General features: G+C 44.2%; 2 protein-coding genes across 12 annotated transcripts in view; one reads left to right on the forward strand and one right to left on the reverse strand.

Annotated features, from left to right (window-relative positions):
* Window positions 1–1,870, reverse strand: part of GPN1 (GPN-loop GTPase 1) — a gene marked incomplete at its 5' end in the record, with an annotated part of 20,237 nt that extends 18,367 nt beyond the window's left edge. Inside the window, 3 exons of one of the 5 annotated variants that reach the window (XM_083829486.1) lie at window positions 254–293; window positions 1,312–1,405; window positions 1,492–1,870. In XM_083829486.1, coding sequence (XP_083685612.1) covers window positions 254–293; window positions 1,312–1,405; window positions 1,492–1,870 — 513 coding nt within the window. The other 4 variants (XM_083829488.1, XM_083829487.1, XM_083829489.1 and 1 more) reach the window with 4 other exon arrangements.
* Window positions 1,792–20,386, forward strand: ZNF512 (zinc finger protein 512). 7 transcript variants are annotated; one of them, XM_083829482.1, is made up of 14 exons: window positions 1,792–1,889; window positions 3,488–3,546; window positions 4,036–4,244; window positions 8,152–8,241; window positions 10,128–10,211; window positions 11,441–11,565; window positions 11,924–12,010; window positions 13,198–13,296; window positions 13,523–13,690; window positions 14,859–15,053; window positions 15,755–15,856; window positions 17,214–17,276; window positions 17,738–17,836; window positions 18,313–20,386. In XM_083829482.1, exons 1-14 carry the CDS (start codon window positions 1,869–1,871, stop codon window positions 18,610–18,612), a joined length of 1,701 nt encoding a protein of 566 aa, XP_083685608.1. In that variant the 5' UTR covers window positions 1,792–1,868; the 3' UTR covers window positions 18,613–20,386. The 7 variants fall into 7 exon arrangements, with proteins under 7 accessions (XP_083685608.1, XP_083685609.1, XP_083685607.1 ...); XM_083829481.1 differs by having other exon boundaries at window positions 1,793–1,889; window positions 8,149–8,241; XM_083829480.1 differs by having other exon boundaries at window positions 1,793–1,889; window positions 10,125–10,211.
* Window positions 20,387–21,367: the final 981 nt, after the last annotated feature.

Here is a 21,367-nt window from a genome sequence, read left to right on the forward strand (position 1 = left end):
ATTTGTAAAAAAGGTACTATTAGGCAGAAACACTTTTAGCCCACTTCTTACACCTAAGTGTCAAATCTTGTTTAACATGTATTTCTAATCTCTCATGTAAGAAGTACAGTCAAAAATTCTGATCACGCACTAGTCTGCATTACTGCAATCCCCAATGCCCCCTGTCCCCTTCATCTTGATGTGCAGAAGTGACACGCAACTTTTACAATATCCAAGATTTCAAAGATTACTGTAAGACCAAAAAAAAGGATACTGTTTCATGACTTCTTTGTACTTCACAGTGTCCCGGATATCTAAAGTGGGAATACATATAAATAGTTTTAATACATTTCTTTTAAAACAGTCTTATCTCTTATCGATTTGCAGACTGGTGAAAGCCTTTCCCTTTCTAGCAAGTCTCCTTTTTCCTCACTAATAGATCTAGAACCAACAGGAAAAATCTCACAAGTAGAATAAATAAAATCTAACAGATTATCGTCATATACATGAAATTCACTGTAACTCATGCAAAACAGCACCAGGTTAAGTGAGATAAAGATCCACTTGCATAAAGATCCACTTTATGCAAGATCCAGCACTACAATGCATTATGGAATTCTTCATCTGACATCTGACATCAATAAAAACACTTTGGTACCACTACCTTTCTTATTTTCTACAGAAACAGACTGACAAACCTTAGAAAGTTTGAAAGAGAGAACCCTCACAAACCTAAGGATTGGTATGGTAAGCTTTTAGGAACAGCAAACCTTTTGGAATGGCCACACGTAAAGCCTGTTTATTGTTATTTTCTCTAAAATCAACGTCTTTTAAAGAGCTTTAAAAAGTTATTTGGTTGCACATACAGCTACCACAGCTCTGAAAATAGGAAACCTGATTGAATCTGCTAAAACGCTCATTGCAAACAAAGGGGAAAAAGAAAAGGTGCACACTAAACCACAGAAAATAATATAAAATATGTACAAATGCAATGGTAGAACGGTTTCGGTCCTAAAAATTCACAATCAAGAAAAAAAAAATTAAGCCCTCTTCGCGGTAGGACTTGGTATCTCTTAAAGAGAAGATAAATAGCCTAATCAAATGCCTTACGTAACACAGCCTCCCTCCCCTTCCGCGAAACGTAAGAAAAACAGTATACCAAAAAAAGGGTTAACTTCCTTATGGCAAAAGGCGTTTGCTCTGTTCTTGCGGACTCGACAAATACGCGCCAGCTCTGATCCGGGACCACCTCCATCTTTCACCAGCCTCAAGCTGCCGACCACCCAGCACAGCACCAGCGAGCCGGGCTCGCGTCGGCGCGGCGGGACTCACCGATGTTGGCAGGGAAGGGCAGGCTGTGCACGGCGGGGTCCAGGTTGATCACGTACGGAGGGCAGCGCTGGCCGTGCAAGTGAGCCGCGAGTCGCTAAAGGGACACGAGAAGGCGTCAGGCCCTGCTCGACGTGGAGACAGCGGCAGGAAAACCGACAGCTCCCCGCTGCCGTCTCTCACCTGCACAAAGGTGGTCTTCCCGGAGCCGGCCATGCCCAGCACCAGTACGCACACCGGCGCTGCCGCCGCCGCCATCTTCCCAGCAGCCGCTTGTTCTTCCGGGGCGCGGGGGGGAGGTGGGGACCAGCCTCACAGCTTCCCGCCATGACGCGCATCGTTGCTCCGCCGCCGGCCGGTTACGTACCGCAGGCTCGCGCGGCCTCCCTGCACGGGGCGGCCCGATCGCGGCCTGAAGGCAGCCGGCGGCGCGGCGCCGCGGCGCTCGGGGCCCGCGGCCGCCGTGAGGAGGCGGCCGGAAGCGGCCGGGAAGGAGCGACCTCGCGGTCGCGCGCGCGCGCGCGTGCGTGCGGGGCGCGTGCTGACGTGGCGGCGGCACCATGAGGGGTGGTGGCGGCTCGGTGAGTCCGCGGGGGCCTCGCCAGCAGCGCCGTCGGCAGCTGCCCGGGGGGCCTGCGACCGGGCTGCGGGGAGCGCACACGGCGCCGGGAGCCGCCGCGAGATGGAGCCCGGCGGCGGGAGCGAGCCGGCGGCACCGGAACAGCCCGCGGCGGGGCGCGGGGGCGCCTCCTCTTCGCCCCGAGGGTCCTGCTGGGCCCTGGGCTGTAAAGAGAGGGGGCCCGGCGCGGAGCGCCCCGGCCCGGCGCGGGCCCCGGCTTGGTGAGCGGGCCCGGTCCTTCCACCGCCGCCCGCTGGCTGGGGCTGCGTCCCAGAGCGAGCGTTGGGGCGGGCAGCAGGCGGGACCCGCTCTGGGCCGCCGGGAGAGCCGCCCGCGACGCGCAGCCGCGAGCTTTCTGTTTGAAGGCCTGGAGCCCGGCAGCGGCTGGACGGCTGCGGGATGGCTGCGGGACGGCTGTGTCCAGCGCTGTCCGGCCGAGAGAGGGACCGGCAGCAGCGCGCTGCTGGCTCCTCTGGCGCTGGTCGTGCGTTTTGTCTGAAAGGCCTTTACTGTAGGAGACCGTTATCTGTGAAGTACTGAGGAAAAAATGAAAATGGGGAACTGAAACAGGGAGTCCTCTAAAAGGTACTAAGCCTGTCATACCTGCCCCAGATCCCAGGGGTTTTCCCTTGGGGATAGGGACAGTCGTGGTAGCGTGGGACACTTCCTGCTTTTACTAACACCTCCTTGATAACTCTGAAACTGGAGAGCTGGGGAGGGATTCTTTGTCAGGGAGTGTAGTGATAGGACAAGAAATCATGGCTTTAAACAAAAAAAGCGTAGGTTTAGTTTGGATATAAGGAAGAAATTCTTTACTCTGAGGGTGGTGAGGCACTGGAACAGGTTGGCCAGAGAAGTTGTGGATGCCTCATTTTTGAAAGTGTTTAAGGCCACGTTGGATGGGGCTCTGAGCAACCTGGTCTAGCGGGAGGTGTCTGCCCATGGCAGGGGGGTTGGAACGAGATGATCTTAAGGTCCCTTCCACCCCCAAACCATTCTGTGAGCATAAGAAGTAGCAATCAGTAAATGACGAAAAATCTTTGCTAAATGAAAAAAGTTTATGTGATGTGGATAAAGGAAACAGCAACTGATGGAATATGATAAAACGATTAAGATAAAAATGGAAAGAAAACTTAAAAGAGACTGGAGGCAACATCCTTGGCATGGAAAATGCAGGAATTATTAAGGAAAAAGGCACTGTAGAAAAAACAGTAAGTTGCAATCTAAAGTATTTGTCATGATGTGATAAGTCATAGGCAGAAAGTAGGTACCACTGAATTAACTGGAGACCAAGAAAACTCCTTCATGCCCCCGTCCAAAGGGTACGATTGGATTTTGTATGGGAAGTAGAGAGGAGCTCATCCCTGTTTTGATTACAGTTCTAATTTAGCTGGAAATGAAAGGGTTCCTTGCTACAGAACAAGTTCTGGTTGCCAAAGACAACAGGTTGCATAAGGATGGTATGCACATCCTTAAAATGCAGGTGATTGTGTTTGGTTGGAAAACAAGCATGCAAGAAGAAAAATTATATTGCTAATGCGAATTGTTCTGCTTTGTTAGGATACCAGGCCTGTACATCACGGACAACAGAAAGCCAAGAGGTCTCTGGGAACTAAAAAGTATGTGAATGTTTCATGTCAAATTTCACTGGGGGAGGACTAAGAGATTCCTCTTGAAAAACTATATCTGGTCTTTACATAGTTGTCTAAATTTAAGAGCTGCAACAATTTTTGTTTTGTTTGATAAGGATCTTGTGAGATCCACACTGGTTGCTTAAATATGTATTTTTAAACTGTGATGAGCTTGTGCCTAATCTGTAAGGTGACGTGCTGAGGTAGGATGATTTTTTTTTTACTAGTGTTCCCGGGTAGCTTTCTAATGTCAAACTCTAAAAGATATGGTATTGAATAATACCACTTTTTACATTTTGCCTTGCTAGTACTTTTCAGTGTACAAAACTCAAGAGATTCGGTGACGTGAGCTGAATTTTTAGAGTGCTTGGGAGGATGAAAGGGACGTTGTCTGTCAAGCTGTTATGGTTGTGTATATGTATATACGTGTATGTGTATATATTTATATATAAATAATTTCAAGTTGAACTTTTCCAGGTCTAAGCAATTTGAGGAGGTGGAAACTACTGTCCTAGGACTGAGCAGTAATTATGATGAGACAACCAGCAACGTTTCTTCTGGCTCACCAAAGAGTCAAGTGAACGGAAGTGGAGAGTCCAGAAGCAAGCGGACCATTCGCAGGCCTGCCTACTGGTTGGAAATGAGAGGCATAAAAAACAGCATTAACAAATCTTCAGCAAAAAAAGGTACTCATCACTCTTTGCTCGATGCGAAACTGGTTTTCTCTTCAGTTCTTTTGTGAGAGATTTGATGACTTCTGAAAGACATGCTGAAGTTCAGCCACAAATTACAATCTTGGTAATGATGCTTATGTGTTAGGAGAGACAAACTTCCTCTGTTGCAGAAACATATGTAAAATTCTCTGGTGTTACGCAGTTCCTTTTGAGTGACTTGTCTCTTAAAAGTAATGATTCTGTGACTGATTTCAGTTTTATCTGTAGAAGAGAGATCTGTAGGGGTTCTGGCAATTGATTCAGGAATATGCTGTGAGAACTTTAATAATAGAACAAAGCAACACTAAAATGTACAGAAGTGGACCATTCAGCAGTATTCTGGGTTAAACATGGCTTTTATGGCTGTTAGATTTTTTTTTTTAGATGTTTTTCTTTGGTTTGTTTTCCCACTTCTGTTCCTTAAGATTTTTCTGATGTGGAGTGGATGGGATCTTATGTTGTTGTAGGGACATTCAGATTTCCTGGCTTCAGAACTGTATCTCAAACTTCCCATGTGGCGTTTCATTCTGTAATGCATTTTTTTCCTTTCTCTAAATCAAATCTGTATTCCATCCCGTTGCAGAGAGGGCCAAATTTGGTAGCTTGATAGAGGTGACATCGCTGCAGCTCCATGCCCTCAGGCCCAACCAGTAACAAGACTGAGCATATAATCCCATAGGTACAAACACATATATGCAACATATATATCTATATACAGCCAGACACACAGATCAATACAAACATACATGCTCAAGCACTCTTGCAAACAGCAGCAATGGCATCCATCCTGTTTCCCTCCCTGGCTGATCAGGATGAAGATATGTTAATGAGTGAAAAAAAGCATTTATATATACATATATGTGTATCTCTGTGTGGATCCCACCTGTAGCTGGACTTAGGCACTCTGTTTCACAGAATCATAGAACGGCTTGGGTTGGAAGGGACCTTAAAGATCATCTCGTTCCAACCTCCCTGCCATGGGCAGGGATGCTTTCCACTAGACCAGGTTTCCCGAAGTCCCATCCACACTGACCTTAAACACTTCTGGGGATGGAGCATGCACGGCTTCTCTGAGCAACCTGTTCCAGTGCCTCACCACCTTAAGAGTAAAGAATTCCTTCCTTATATCTGACCTAAACCTACCCTCTTTCAGTTTAAAGCCATGACTCCTTGTCCTATTACTACACTCCCTGATAAAGAGTCCCTCCCCAGCTTTCCTGTAGCCCCCCTTTAGGTACTGGAAGACTGCTGCTTCTGGTCTCCCTATAGCCTTCTCTTCTCCAGGCTGAACAACCCCAACTCCCTCAGCCTGTCTTTGTAGGAGAGGTGCTCCATCCCCTTGATAAACTTTGTGGCCCTCCTCTGCACTTGTTCCAATAGCTGTATGTCATTCTTCTACTGGGGGCCCCAGAGCTGAACACAGTATTCCAGGTGCTGTCTCACAAGAGCGGGATAGAAGGGGAGAATCATGTCCCTTGCCCTGCTGGCCACACTTCTTTTGGTGCAGCCCAGGATATGGTTGGCTTTCTGGGCTGCAAGTGCACATTGCTGGCTCACGTTGAGCTTCTTGTCAACCAACACCCCCAGGTCCTTCTCAGCAGAGTTGCTCTCAATCCATTCTCCATCCAGACTTGTATTTGTGCTTGGGATTGCCCCAGCCCAGATGCAGGACCCTGCACTTGGCCTTGTTGAACCTCCTGAGGTTTGCACAGGGCCGCCTCTCAAGCGTGTACGGGTCCCTCTGGGCTCCTCGTTCATCCATGCAGGCCTCCTGGCGTTTTTGCCTGACTTCCTCTTTGTTGGGATGCATCACTCCTGAGCTTGGAAGAGGTGGTCCTTGAATATTAACCAGCTTTTGTGGGCCCCTCTTCCCTCCAGGGCTTTGTCACATGGTACCCTACCAAGCAGATCCCTGAAGAGGCCAAAGTCTGCTCTCCTGAAGGCCAGGGTAGCGAGCTTGCTGTGCTTCCCTCCTTGCTACCTCTGAATCCAAAACTGCACCATGTCATGGTCACTGCATCTAAAGCTGCCCTTGAGCTTCACATTCCCCACCACCTCCTCCTTGTTGGTGAGAATGAGATCCAGCATAGCACCTCTGCTTATTGGCTCCTCTGTTGCTTGGAGAAGGAAGTTATCACCAGTGCATAGCAGGAACCTGCTGGATTGCCTATGCCCTGCTGTGTTGTCCCTCCAACAGATATCGAGGTGTTTAAAGACCCCCATGAGAACCAGGGCTTGTGAATGTGAGGCTGCTTCTGTCTACAGAGGACCTCATCTGCTCGGTCTTCTTGATCATTTGATCTGTAGCACACTCCCACTATAATGTCCTCTGTCCCTGCTTTCCCTGTAATCCTTACCCATAAACTCTGTCAGCTCCTCATTTGCCCCCAGGCGGAGCTCCACGCACTCCAGCTGCTGATTGACATAGAGGGCTACACCTCCTCCTCGCCTCCCCTGCCTGTCCTTCCTAAACAGCCTGTATCCTTCCATTCCAACATTCCAGTCACAAGAGCCATCCCACCACTTCTCCATAATGCCAGTTAGGCCATAGCCCTGCAGGCATGCATGCATCTCTAACTCGTCTTGTTTATTCCCCATGCTGTGTGTGTTAGTGTAGAGATGCTTAAGTTTACTCAGTAGCTGGCCTCTGCCTCTTGGTCTTCCGAGTTGCTGGTACATGAACACACTATCTCCACTATCTCCTGAAGCCCACAGAACCACTCCAGTTGCTAGTGTAGACCTCCTTACAGACAGGCTCAGATTCTGCTGTCTGCCAGTTGTCTGGGATTCCCCTCATCACTCTGGTAGCCTATTTCCACTGTGATCTTTCCCTTCTGCCCTGCCACACACACATGCTCACAAACTCTCCAGTTGGTGGCACCACAGGCATACTGGCCCATATGACCTGTGGTGTCACTTTAGTTGCTGGCATTTAGACCTCTCTGCAGACACTTAGGAACACGTGCATACAGAATACAGAGTCCCTCAGAGTCTAGCACCCAGAAACTCTGCTGATTCAGTGCGAGGCATGGGCAGGTTTGTATGCTGACCAACCGTATGTTTACTAGCAGGTGGCCCTTTTATCCCCTTACTCCTCTGTTTTCCCATGTGTTCCTCCCCACATCATTCCCTTCCTTTCCCTGTCTTTGATACCTCCCCTAAACATCCTCTGATGTCATGTGTAATACTTAAATGGTCTTCCTTTGCGTTCCATCTGTCCCATAATCCTAGGCATTAAAACCACACTCACCACCACCCCAGTCTGCCTCATCTTGGTGGTTTTCATACCTCAACGGTGGGGCTGGTGGATCTCCTGGGACAAACCCGGGAGGAAGTTGTCTGTTTCTTTGAATCCCCAGTTTGGTTTCCCCTGCTTGCCATTGTGCTTTTTTTACTTCTCTGTGCTCATGGAGAGATGCGGGACTCTGTGTTCTGTGTGCATAGGGAGGTCTGAGTGATGCCAACTTTTCAGGTCTTTGGTAGCCTAGGAAATAGTACGGGTAGACAGGACATTATTCATGTTTCTGCACTTGCTATTGTCTCTCTGTTCACAGTTTTGTATGTGTGGTTGAGCTTTTTGTGATATAACCTAGCACCTTCTGTTTCTCTCTTCCTGAGGAGTACAATTTCCCCAAACCATGCTATGGCACTGTTTCTTCCATGTCCTCTGTATTGGAGGATTGCAGGCCATGGAGTGCCTAATGTTCCTGAGTTGGAAGACTATATCTAGCTCACTGGTGTCCAACTGCCTCACAAAAACTTTTTTTTTCTTCAGAAGTATTGAATATGAGGAAAAACTAAGGCAGCAGACAGACACAAAGCTGTTACCCAGGCTGAGTCTTAATAAGACTGAAGCATTTCTATTCTTGCTTGTTAGCAGGAGAAGTACTTTTGAAAGGCAAGAGGAAATCTGAGCAAGGGGAAGGTGAAGATCTTAAAGACTCTCCTAAGAAGAAGCAGAAGATTTCTGGTAATATAAATAACTAATTCCTAGTAACAGACCTTCAGGTACTTCAGACTTCCTTTCTGTCCAAATGCTATCCTCTGATATCTTCCAACTCTATTTCTGATTCTGTGTATGTTGTAGGATACTGATGAGTAGTGTCTGTTTTAAGGTGGGTGACGATTATTCTGATTTCAGTCTCTCTTAAAGTCCATCAGAGGGTGGAAAAAAGTAGGAAGTAGGGGAAGAACAGTCTAGGGTTGTTAATCAGTGGTTAATTGCAAAAGGAAGTGTACAAGAGGTGGAAGTAGGAGTATGTAACACAAGACAAGTATAGGGTTACTGTCTAATCTTTCAGGGGTAACATTACAAAAGCCAAGGCCAACCTTGAATCTGGGAAAGGATGTGAAAGGCAAAAAAAAAGTTTCTACAAGTAAAGTAGGTAAAATGTGGGTGCACTGCTGAATATATCTGGTTATATGTACAGAATGGGGGATGAGAGTCTGGAGAGCAGCCCCATGGAAAGGGATCTGGGGGTTCTGATCAATGGCAAATTGTCAACAGTGTGCCCTGTAGCCAAAAGGGCCAACTGGATCCTGGGGTGCATCAAGCACAGCACTGCAAGCCAGTCAAGGGAAGTGATAGTCCCCCTCTAGTCTGTGCTGATGTAGTCTCACCTTGAGTACTGTCTGTAGTTTTCAGCGCTACAATATAAGGATATATAACTATTAGAGCGTGTCCAAATGAGGGCAACAAAGATGGTGAAAGGTCTAGAGAAGACATGTGAGGAGCAGCTAAAATCACTTGATTTGTTCAGCCTACAGAAGAGACTGAAGAGAGAACTAATCATGGTCTATAGCTTCCTCAAGGCGGGGGGGGGGGGGGGGGGGGGAGTAGTGGGGTAGGTGCTGGGCACCAGCGATAGGAGCCAAAGGAACAACATGAAGCTGTGTCAGGGGAGGTTCAGGTTGGATATCAGGAAAAGATTCTTTGCTGAGAGGGTGGTTGGGCTCTGGAACAGGCTCCCCAGGGAAGTGGTCGTAGCACCAAGGCTGCTGGAGTTCAAGAAGCATTTGAACAACACTCAGACATATGATTTGATTTTTGAGGTGGTCCTGTCTGGAGCCAGGAGTTGGACTTGATGGTCCTACCAAATTGGGTACTCTATGAATAGAGCTAAGGAACTGGTGGCAAATGACATGGAAAAGGCATAGGTACTCAGTGGCTCCTCTGCTTCAGGCTTTATCAGTTAAACCATACTTCAGGAATCCCCGGCACCTGAGACCAGATGAAAAGTCTGGAGCAAGGAACCCTTGCCCTCATGGTGGAGGAAGATGAGGTTAGAGCACTTAAACAAACTGGACGTACCTAAGTCCCATGGGGCCTGATGGGTTGTGCTGAGAGATGGCTGATGTCATTCATAGAATCATGAAGGTTGGAAAAGACCTACAAGATCATCTGGTCCAACCATCACCCTACCACTAATATTACCCACTAAACCATGTCCCTAATCACCGCGTCCAACCTTTCCTTAAACGCCCCTAGGATAGTGACTCCACCACCTCTCTGGGCAACCTGTTCCAATGCCTAACTAGTCTTTCTGAGAAAAAATGTCTCCTATTTGCCATCTTAAACCTCCCCTAGTGCAACTTGAGGCCATCCCAAATGTCTGGATTAGACTAATGCCTGCAGCTGTAAATAGCTATGGGTTTTGAGAGGAGAAGAGTTTATAATCTTTAAATTCCTTTATGGATTTTCAAAAAGAAAAAAAAAAAAAGCATTGAACATGTCTGAGTTGTCTGAACATGTAAGTTTGAGACAGCAGACTGAATAGCAAACTCCTAGCCAAGCTCCCCTTTTTTGTAACATGGCTCACAGAATTTAAGTCTCTTGGTCTTTCTTTGTTATAGCAGGAAAAAAACAGCAAGCTGGAGCACAACAAAACTCCAAGACGAAAGGCCACTGTGTTCAGAAAGAACCAGAAGCCTATGGCACAGGTAAGAAGGAATAGCTGCTCAGAATTGTTTATAAAGTGGGTAAGAGATAAGTGTAATTCTATCAGTTGAATCTGTGTAACATCTGTGTTTCTGATGTTTCCATTTTGGTGTTCAATTTGCTGTTGACACGAAAGAAGTGGCTGCTATCTTGCTGCAATATTGCAGAGCAGTATTGGAGGGACTGCCTGCTGCCTGATAAAATAGTTTTGCATGGCTTAACCCTAAAAACATTGCATAATGGGACAGTGATGGAGGAATCATTTTTGAACTAAGAATTCTGTTTAAGTAATTTCAATGCAAAACTCAAAAAATATTTGTACATTTTTATTCAGCAGAATATGTTTGCAGGAAAAACTTCAGCTGTTGCTGCCATATCATTTCTTCTGGTAGCCAGAGACAGAAGAAGTCTGTCCTAGAAAAATAACACTAGCCTTTACTCATCAAGTGTATGCGTAGCTCACAGCGCTCATTAACTACGCAGTTTTTTGCCAAGTGCTGTTTGACTTGCAGACTTTCCTGCTAACCACTGAGGAGAGACAAACCCTTCCTGTTATTCCTGGGCAAGCAGAAAAGCTTTTAGATATTTTTATGATAAGAATTCAAGTAGGTGTCTTATAAGCCGCTTTCTTCCCAGAACGCGTTTCAGTAATTTATAATCCTTTTGGCTAAAGTGAGTGCTTGACATTTCAAAAAGAGACCAGGAACTGAAAACCGTGCCTCACAGGGTACTTTCCCCTGGCCATTGAGTGTCTTAGTGTGGTGGTGCAGCTCTGTTCACTTTTAGTGCCAAAACCACAGTCTAACGCAAGTAAAGTTCTAAACATTTATTTAGTAGAATTGAACCATGGATTTTGTCCCAAAATTATTCAGTCACATCTGTGCCTACTTTTGTCTAAAGCCTTTTGCCAAAAGAAGAGTTTACCCTGCATGTGAAAGTAATTGTGTAATAAAAATAAATGAAGAAAAAATCTCTGCTGAACAAACAAAAGAAGTCTTTTCACAAGAGGATGATAGCGTCAGGAGTTTTTATCAATTGATATTCCAAAAAGAGAGATGTATGCCTTGTCACATGACACATTTAAAGCTGCAAATGAGCTAAAACTGTTGAAGTGTAGAAGGACACAAGTTTGTTAGCATATGATTCATTTCGTTCTAGGATACATCGAGCATACTGACGGAAAAAGAGATTTTGCTTTTGCCGTTTTATTGCAAATCCTTTGTTTTGACAGGTAGTATGGAAGAGCAGTGGTCTTTGGAAATTCAGGACAAAGGTCGAGTTACCTGTCCAACGTGCCGGGCTGTGGTGAGAAAGACTGTAGAAGGACTGAAGAAACACATGTTAAATTGCAGGCAGGTGAGGACAAGAGAGATGTTTTCTGTATTCTCTTCATATTACTGGTAGAAATGCCTGTACATTGTTTTGTGTTGCATTTTAAACCAGTTTAATCCTAAGCAAAAGCCTTTTATACATCTCTAAGAAGCTGCAGGTGGTGCTTCTTGCTCAGCATGTTGGAGTTTTATGGTAGTGAATAGAGGCATACCTATCTCATTGTTCCCCTAGATTTTAGTTTCTGTAAAATCTGTTCTATTTATAATGGGCAATTACCAGGCCTGAATAAAATGTTCTGCTCTTGTGCTCCTTTCTCCCAGAGACTTTCCCACTGCTTTGGTTAATTTGCAGTTAAACATACCATGTCCTTGATTATTTGTAGGAAATGTTCACATGTCATCACTGTGGGAAGCAGCTGAAGTCTTTAGGAGGGATGAAATACCATGTCATGGCAGACCATAACAATCAGGTAACACGACTGCTCTGCATCTGAAAGTCTTACAGGCAAGATAGTCTTTCATTCCTTCCCTGCTGCACACAGAAATGGAATATTTTGTGTTTTTGCAAATGTTGTAGGTGCTCAATTCTCATTTACCTATTATCATTATTTTAAGATTGGAGATCTGGAAAAACTGTAGTATGTTACCAGAAAAGATAGGGATGCTGCATCTTAGAAAGAAGAGATTAATTTCTGTTTAGGCTGGTTATATGTCACACATAAAAGGCATTCTCAATCAGGAAAAGTCCATTGCTCATTAGACTGCACTTTTCAGTCTTTTGCTAGAAAGTGGCAGTTTTTCTGCATCCAGAGCAGACCAGACCAGATTTTAGTTCTTCACCATGTTCAAAGGTAAAAAAGCAGAAAAAGCTATTTAGCTTTTGCCTATTTGCTGTAAAGTTACAAATGCTGCAGTCTGGTTTTCTTCTTTGCTCTTACTTTAAAGAAACATTATAACTTTTGGAAAGGTTATTCAGAAGTTTGGGTAAGATTTAGAAAATTCATTAGTGTTACATTTATGTAGTTACCAGTACTGTGATTTCTGAAGCTACAGCTGTACTAGTAAATGAAAGAGGCCAAGTATCATATTCCGGTCCTGAGGAATAGGTCTGTCACCCAGTTTTAACTTTTTTTGTTTTTAACTTTTTTAGTCAATCTAGATGTAATATTTAGTATAAGGTAATGTAGGAAATAATATGTAATAACCACTGAAGAAAGAATAGAGAAGAACTTTAGCTGTAGTTTATCACAGATGAATTACTATTACAGCAGGTAGTCTGCTTAGCTATAACCTAAGTGGAAATGGTAGGACGAGTAAACATTAAAGATGCAGTCTAGAGATGAGTCAATACTTTCCCTAGGCAGAAGGGTAGAAAAGTAATTATAGAAATACACGACCATGTCCTTACCAGCAACTCTAGTTTGAGACCATGTCGTTTCAAGGCTTTGTTCATACATAGCTATCTGCAAAGTGGTTTTCAGACAGTTTACTCCTCTTAAAGATAATTCAGGTTTTCTGGGTTATAGACAGGGATCATGGTATTAAATACACTTTTGCAAAATCACAAGTTGCAGGGATTTAATTATTTTAAAAGCTTTCCTTCAGTATAAATGCTGAGCATCCTGTATTTTTCTTTCATCCTTCTGCTGTGCTTTAGCCAGTTGTGAAGGAGGGAGGAGAACTGGATGAACAGCTTGAACGAGACCGCCTTCGGAAGGTTTTGAAGCGTATGGGAAAACTAAAGTGTACAAGGGAGGTAAGCTGCATTGTCAAAGTATCTTAAGTTGAACAGCATCAGATGCATGAACATAGAATATTATGAAAGTTCTGCTGGATATGCTTTTGATGATGGCAAAAGATGGCTTTGTTTCAAGATCCTAGTTAATGTTTTTAAGACATGAGAGACTTTGGAGGGATGATGCATTACCAGGGAAGCAACAGGAAGGAATTTGCTCCATGTGTTTTTCCTTCTACGTTGACAGGGCTGCACAGGCAGCTTCACTAGCATAATGGGATACCTATATCATGTTAAAAAATGTGGGAAGGCTGCTTCTGAGCTGGAGAAAATGGCGATGAAGTGCCATCATTGTGGGAAAGCATACAAATCAAAGGCAGGTCTTGTCTACCATCTCCGATCTAAGCATGGGCCGGTAAGTGCAAATTACCATAGATATCAGGATAGCATTGTGGTAATTCAGACCATTCATACTTGAGACTCATGTAGGCTTCTGTTTGCTTCTTGGGTGGATAATTAGAGATAGCAAATCTCTGCATTTTCCTGTATCTCTGTAGTATTCTGTCCTTGTTCCTTTGTAACTAGGATGAAGTTTTTAATAGTAAGTCTCTATGTCAGCAGTAAACTTGGCAGCCTGACTTTTGCTCCATGGAAGAACGATGCTAACATGTTGTTGTGGGTTAACCCATACAGCTGCTCACTCACCCACCCCTGCTGGGATGGGGAAGAAAATCAGAACAGTAAAAGTGAGAAAACTCGTGGATTGAGATAAAGACAATGTAATAGGTAAAGAAAAAGTTGTGTGCACAAGCAAAAACAAATACAGAATTCATTCACTACTCCCCACCAGTAGTCAGGTGTTTAGTCATTTCCAGGAAAGCAGGGCTTCATATGTAATGATTACCTGAAAATACAAATGCCATATCTCTAAACATTCCCCCCACCCACCCTTTCCTCCTTCTCTCCCCAGCTTTTTTTGCTGAGCATGACATCACATAGTACAGAATATCACTTTGTTCGGTTGGGGTCAGCTGTCCTGGCTGTTTCCCCCCCATGCTGCTTGTGTGCCGCCAGCCTACTCACTGGTGGGGTAGTGTGAGAAACAAAATATCTTAATGCTGTGTAAGCACAGTTCAGCAATATCTAAAACATTGGTGTGTTATCAACACTGCTTTAGTCACAAATCCGAAATAGAGTACCATATAAGCTACTATGAATATAATTAGATCTATCCCAACCAAAACCAATGCACATGTAATTTTTGAGTTCTTTGCTTTTAGAAGACCCATCACTGAAGCAGAAGAGGCAATACCATACTTGTCCATGCAAATTTTACAGTGAAAGATGTGTTACCCTTTCAAGACCAGTGGCTGCACGAAACTTTCTACTTCGACCCTACTGCTGTGTCCCTGAGTAGATTTTGGGGTCTGTCTTGGCAGTGGGATGCACTCCTGTCAGTGAACCACAGCTGCTTCAGCATATTTTTTTTTTTTTGAGGGATTTGGCAGAGTAATTCACAATACTTACTGTAGCTGAAATAGGAACTGGTGAATGAGGCTCCCCTTTTTTGGTCTTCATTGCAGGTCACTTTCTTCCATGAGGAGAGAAGAACAGAAAGCCTGAAGGAAATAAAACGGGAGCCAAATAATACAGGGAGAGTTCAGAGGAGATCTGCAAAGGTGGCAATCTACTATCTCCACGAGCTAGCTGGAGAAGAGCTGGCCAAAGAGTGGCCCAAGAGAAAAGTGCTGCAGGACTTGATTCCAGATGATCGGAAGGTACAGGGTCTTAAAAACACTCTACAGGGTTTGAGTCTTTCTGCCTATCAGATAAGTCTTGCACTGGTATCTCCCCAGAGTTGCCAGTGTTTAATGGTCCATGGAAATTAATATTGAAGAAGTAATTTCTTGTGGAAGAGGTCAGGTTTTGCCCTCTCTGATCTTCGATTACGGTATTGTTACTTTAGCAATTGTTGTGGTGTAGGTATTTTATCCAGTTAGGTTATAATGACTTTTAAAGTCCTATTGCTATAGGAGCTGTAATTTTCAGTGGGCACAAGCAGTGAAAGCAGTTATAGGCAGCATGTTGCTCACAAATCAGAGGCTGCAAATTGCTGCCACCATGCAGTGGTATTTCATAGCTTGTCAGGCTTCACGCAGTCTCCAGAAGCAACTCTTAGGCTGTAAGGGAAACCCAAGGGGAAAGGATGATTCATGATTTCAATGGGGTAAGTACATTTGGAGGAACTGTAGTCAAAGGTGTGGGAAGTTTTGTGTTCTGGTATTGTAGGGGATTTCCAGATTCAGTTATGCTTTTAGAAGCAGTAGGATGGGAGAAGACTGATAATTGAGAATTTGTCTGTTAGAATAGGAAAAGAAATAGTACTCCTGTCAAAAAAAAATAGGAGAGAAGGGAATGTGCTTGTCACAACGCGTAGCTAGCATTGCTTACAGCTTTTGATTTCATTTCTTCATCTCAGCTGAAATATACTCGTCCTGGACTGCCCACATTTAGTCAAGATGTGCTGTGCAAATGGAAAACGGAGATAAAGATGTACCGAAGAGTCCACTGTCCAAATCAGGTAATCCTTAAGTCTTTCTGAAGCCTCAAAGGGGGCAGATGTCAGGTCTGTATGAGCCAAGAGCTTTCCACAGCCTTGAAACTGCAGTTTGTCTCTCTTTCTGTGGGAGACGAGTTCTGCTTCATCTCAGTATGGTCAGTTAGTGTTTGTACTGTTGCCCTAGGGATGAACCCTTTGGGGATGTGTTTGTCCCCTTCAGACCTGGTACCTTTGTGTCAGACTGATGCAGCTTTCACATCCAGCTAGGTGCTAGTCCAATTGAAGGTATGACTGAGCAGTGGAAAAATGACAGGCTCCAGCTGTCTAGCAGATGTTCTAAATCTTAATTATAGAGGAATGGATGGAGAAGTAGAGACAAAACTTTGAGGTTAAAGGAACTTTGGCACAGCACTTTAGTTTTACTTTGAAAGCTTGAAATGCGCTATGAAGGACTCACGAATGTCATCCTGGTCTAGGGTTGCTTATGCATGTGCACATAGTTTCTTACAATCCTGTGCAGCGGTCACCAGTCAGATTCAGTGAGAAGAAATGGCCACATTGGTAGAAACTAGTAGTGCACATGATGCATGTGATGCATACTGCTAGATAGTCGAGGGTCAGTAGTGGCTTTCATCTGGGTTTGATACGGAGACAAGGACTTACCCCGTCCCTATCCCACTCTCAGATCTCCCTCCCCAGTTTTCAGGCTCGTGCCATTTCCAAGTATAAGAATTGCAGCATGATGTTTTATATGGAGCTGACCCCAGAAAGCAGCCGTTCTAGTTCACTGACCAGTAACCCAGAAGCATGTCTTGCACCTAACCTTCCGTTTCAGATTGTGGGCTGCTGGCTGAGCAAGTTCTAGTATCCTGAGACTGATACCTAACCCACATGGGTTAGGCCCTTAAAGTTGCCCTTTAACTGGGACTATTGATGTTAGTTACAGTACTTCTGTTCTATGCCACTAGATAAAAGATCAGGGCAGGAGAGATTGTAGAGTCTTGCACTTGCCCCTGTACTTGTTCAAATGAATCTTTGCTGCCTTTTAGGCAAAATGCAGACTCTATGATTTTACTCAGGCTTTAGATAGAGAGTGATTGTAACTGTGACAGAAGTCAGTTTATTATGTCTGAACATGCTCGGAAACTAGAAACATTTAACTTACTGATATCTTAAGTCCCTTTTGAAGGTCTTATTTACAAGGAGCTTTCTTCTCTTTACAACTTGTCTCCCTTCCTCTACCTCTCTCAGCCCTTTGGGAATTTTGTTCCAGAGAGTAAGTCTTTTTTTCATCCAGGAAGAAGTGATTTCTAAATAGAGTTTTGCTGATGCTGATACAGACATTTGATTTTTTTTTTAATTTTTTTTTCTGTTTCAGGGTTGTGAATCTGTATATGGCAGTGTCTCAGGACTCAAATCTCATCTTGGCACATGTACCTTGGTTGGTAGCATTCCTGTACTCGTCTTTTTTTTTTTAACATCCTGACTGTCTCTGTTCATCAGTTATCTGCTTGTTCAAGCTGTTGTCCTGCCATCTAATCTGAATTCCTCACAACTTCAGTGCTTCCATATGTGCTAATGGGGTTGCCGTTGCAAACACTGAAGGAGGGAGCATCTTAATGGCATGCATTTTAGTGAAGTTGCAGTCCTACCTGTACTTTCACAGCTAAAAGAGCATTTTTCCAAATACAGTGCTTGAGACCTTATAACATCTCACAGGGCAGTTCTATGCTTTGTGAGTATAACTGGTCAATTAATGTGAGTGCTCCTGTAGATAAAGCATAGTCTAGTATGAATAAGAGACTACTTCTTACTGCTGAGCAAGACTGAAGTACAATATATAGGTGTATCAGCCTCCTAAGCAGCAATTGGTGATGTATTCTTCTTTTGTTTTGTTGCCAGGGAGATTTTGTGGCTGGCAAATACAAGTGTCTCCTGTGTGAGAAAGAATTTGTTTCAGAGAGTGGGGTCAAGTATCACATCAACTCTGTGCATGCTGAGGTAAGGCAGGCAGAATTGAAGTCCTCAAACCTGTTTGTTGAAGGTGAGGAGGGTGTCTTGGGAAGGAAATGCTAGATGCCTGCCCTATTATATTCTTTCTTTGCTTACTGTTGGAAACAGGGTCCTGGGTTCAAGTGGCATTTAATATGCTTAAACGTAGCTGTTATGCGCTGGTCTGGGGAGCAAATGTTCTGTCATATCACAGGTCTTGTCCCAAGCTGCTGCTGTTCAATTCAGCTTTTCAGCATTTTCCCTGCCTTTAGTTAGCCAATTGCTAAATCAAATCTGACACCTCTGAGACAGTGACACCTTAGGAAGAACTTCAAGGAACAGAGAATTGTCTTAGTCATTTGCTTTTCCAGATCTCACATTTCAACAAACCCTTGTCCCGCAGAGGCACCTTTATTATAAGCTCTGATAGTCTTTGTATGTTATTTCCTCCATTAGTACCAACCTGTTGCCTTCTAACCCTCCAGGATTGGTTTGATGTGAACACAAGTACCACCAAAAGCTTTGAGAAGCTAATGAAAATCCGCCAAAGAGAAGAGCAGAGGAAGCAACGGAAGAAACATCCTTTGACCCGGGGCAAAAAGAAGAGAACTGGGTCCCTGGCTGCCAAGAAGCTCTCCAGCGCTGGAGCTGAGAAAATGAGGAGAAGTAAGAGAGGTTGTCCACAGCGGGTAGACAACGAGAGCGAGAGTAGTGAGGAGGGGGAGCCCCAAGTTGCACAGAGAGCCAAATTTCCAAAATCCAGCCACAAGCGAGGCCGGAAATAAATCCCTGGAAGAAGGGAAGGAGTAATCCTAAAGCGTTCCAGTTACAAGCCCCACTTCTGTCAGTCTCATAACCCACAGCACTAATATAAGCAACTGAATGCCTTTGGAACTGTGATTTCATTCCGCTCTGTGACCTGGATTTTGAAACTGTTGAATCTGGTCAGTTGTGAGAAACTATGAACCAAAGCTGTGGTACAGAGGCAACCTCTCCTGGTATAGTTCCCATGAACAGTGGGACTAGCAGTGTACCCAATGTGGTCTTTGCTCTGGTTGCAGTCTCAGTTTGGGTCACATTAGCTAATTGTTTAATGGTTTCCAGCACAGCAGCTCTGTTTTGTCTTCTTCCTGATGGGTGAGACCAGGGTTCTTTCTAAGCAGTTCTCCCTATAAGAGTCTGACTAGCACAGTGTTTAGGTCCCTTTAAGGGAGGAACCTTTCTTGCACAGTATGCACAAAAAATTAAGCAGCACCATGCAGAACACAAAGGCTTTAGTTTGCCCTTTAGCTGTCCTATCTGTTGTCAGCAAGGATACCACAGAAGAGCAAATACCTTACTGCTCCAGTCTGTTGCACACAGCAGTCTGTAATTCATACACTGATGTCTAGCCTTGGCACTAAACAATAGCATATAAGCTTTGGTCTGCTTGGAAGTGATGGGACATTATCTTCCTTGTCAGGAACGTGATATTCCCCTGGTATCTGTCTTCTTTAGTACTGGACATTGAGTGTATAAGGAAGGTCTTCCCACCCAGTGCAGAATAAATACTCTCCAGCCTTTTGGAGATTCACTGGCCTTTTGGAGACCACCTGACAATGTAAAATGTTGGCCTGTGTGGGTCTTCTGAAGATAGCTTGTTTCAAGCTCAACTGGGAAACAAACTTGCTGCAAGATGGTGCATATCTACAGTTGCAGTGTTGGTAATGCTGCAGCCTGGGATCCACTGAACTGCCTTGCCCCAGTGTGTTGTTCTTTGTCATGCCCACACTCCCATAGCATCCTTTTCTCTGCAAGTAAGCACTGTAGATGTCTCCTTTATCTTACATCACCTGTTTCTTTTCAATACTGCTTCCTTTATATGGATGAGATATATTAGCAGTGGCTTTCCTGTGTGGAAAAGGTCAAAACGGTTCATTTTTTGTAAAGTCACATGATGGTATGATCTCTGGGTCATAGGGAATATCTTCCTTTGCTCCAGAGATGAAACAGATGTTACAGAAATAGTAAGAAACAGCACAAGCAATGCTACTCCTTTTTTTGACAGAATATGTTCTCCAGAATCTCTGTTATCCAAAGATCCGCTGTTCCAGAAAGTTGTAAAACTTGACCTTTTCCTTGTAGTTTTGCAGGCAGGAAAATAGGCTACATGTTGCCATCCATTTGAATTTTTCCTGTTTACCAAAATTGGTATCTGGCACTGAAATTCACAGGGAAGCCATTGCAGTGCCTGGTGAACAGGCAGGTTTATATGTATGTGTTATTACCAGAATCACGTCAGTCCTGATGATGGGAAACACTGTATGGCCAGGGTGTTTTCAAGAGCTGCCTCTTCCATGTAATAAGCAAAGCAGTCAGGAAGTAGTAAGACAGCATGCAGTGCTCTACTGTGATTTACATACAGTAGTTACACACTGCCTTTTGGAAACAGTTGTCACCATGTGTGCAGTGCTGCACTCAAAGTATAAATATGTGGACTTCTGTACAGGGTGTACAAGGCTTGGAGCAGGAGGGGCAAGATCAGAAGATGACAAAATAAAATGTTACCGGTGTAAGAAAGTGGTTTCTTGTTTGGTTTGTGGTGTTCTTGGCACCATCCCTACTTGCACTACACATCCCAGCCTGCCCACTTGGTTGTCATGCATGCTCACTGGTGCTGTTCAGTTCTCTGCCCCATTTCTCCTCTGTACTCCATTCTACAGAACTGTACTTTGACCACACGTTTACTACATTACTGCCCAATAAATGGGCAACAAGATAAACCCATGAATTAAAGGAGGTTTTTCTTAGTGGATGTCAGTCTAGAGTCCTGTTTACTGTCACTGATGAGTTACTAACCAGCCCTGCTTTCTAGATGTGTATACTTCTTCACAGGTTTATGGATTTTGTAGAGTTGCCTCAACAATGTATTCCCTCACATAACATGGCATGTGGGGAAAAAAATAATTATCCAACAGCCCATACATGATCTATCAACACTCAGCTCCATCAGTGCTACAGCACTTCATTTGCTGGATTGGCTCAAGCTGGTAATAGTTGGTGGCTCTTTGCACCAGCACAATTCCCTATTTCTGAGGAGTGTGATCTGTGTAGGAGCACTTGCTTCCTACTGTAGGTGGACTAAAGCAGGCTACCCTGTATGAGTGCAACAGTGCCCTACAGCCTACTATGGTAAGATTTATTGCTTAAGCACTCATGAATCTGCTGTTCACTCCTTTGTTACCAGTTCAGTTAGCTTAGCTTTCTGCAAATCCAGGTCAACAATCCTACACCATCAAACTTGGCCTTGCTTTTACAAATTCTATTTGAGCAAGTACATGTTTAGAAAGAGATCTAGTTTTGAAGGTAGAAAAAAAGTGATGAAAGAGACCAGCTAGTCATTAGATAGTTGTTGCTGTGATTCATTACTCTAAAAATTACGTGCCTTACTTTACTTGAATTTATTTCTAATTTCAGCCTCTGCATCTCACACTGCTTAATCCTTGTGACTCAGATAGCCTTGCAGTATTGGAAATTTTTTCTTACATATTTACAGTTATA

Source organism: Anser anser, assembly GCF_964211835.1.
Source record: "Anser anser genome assembly, chromosome: 3".
Taxonomy (NCBI): domain Eukaryota; kingdom Metazoa; phylum Chordata; class Aves; order Anseriformes; family Anatidae; genus Anser; species Anser anser.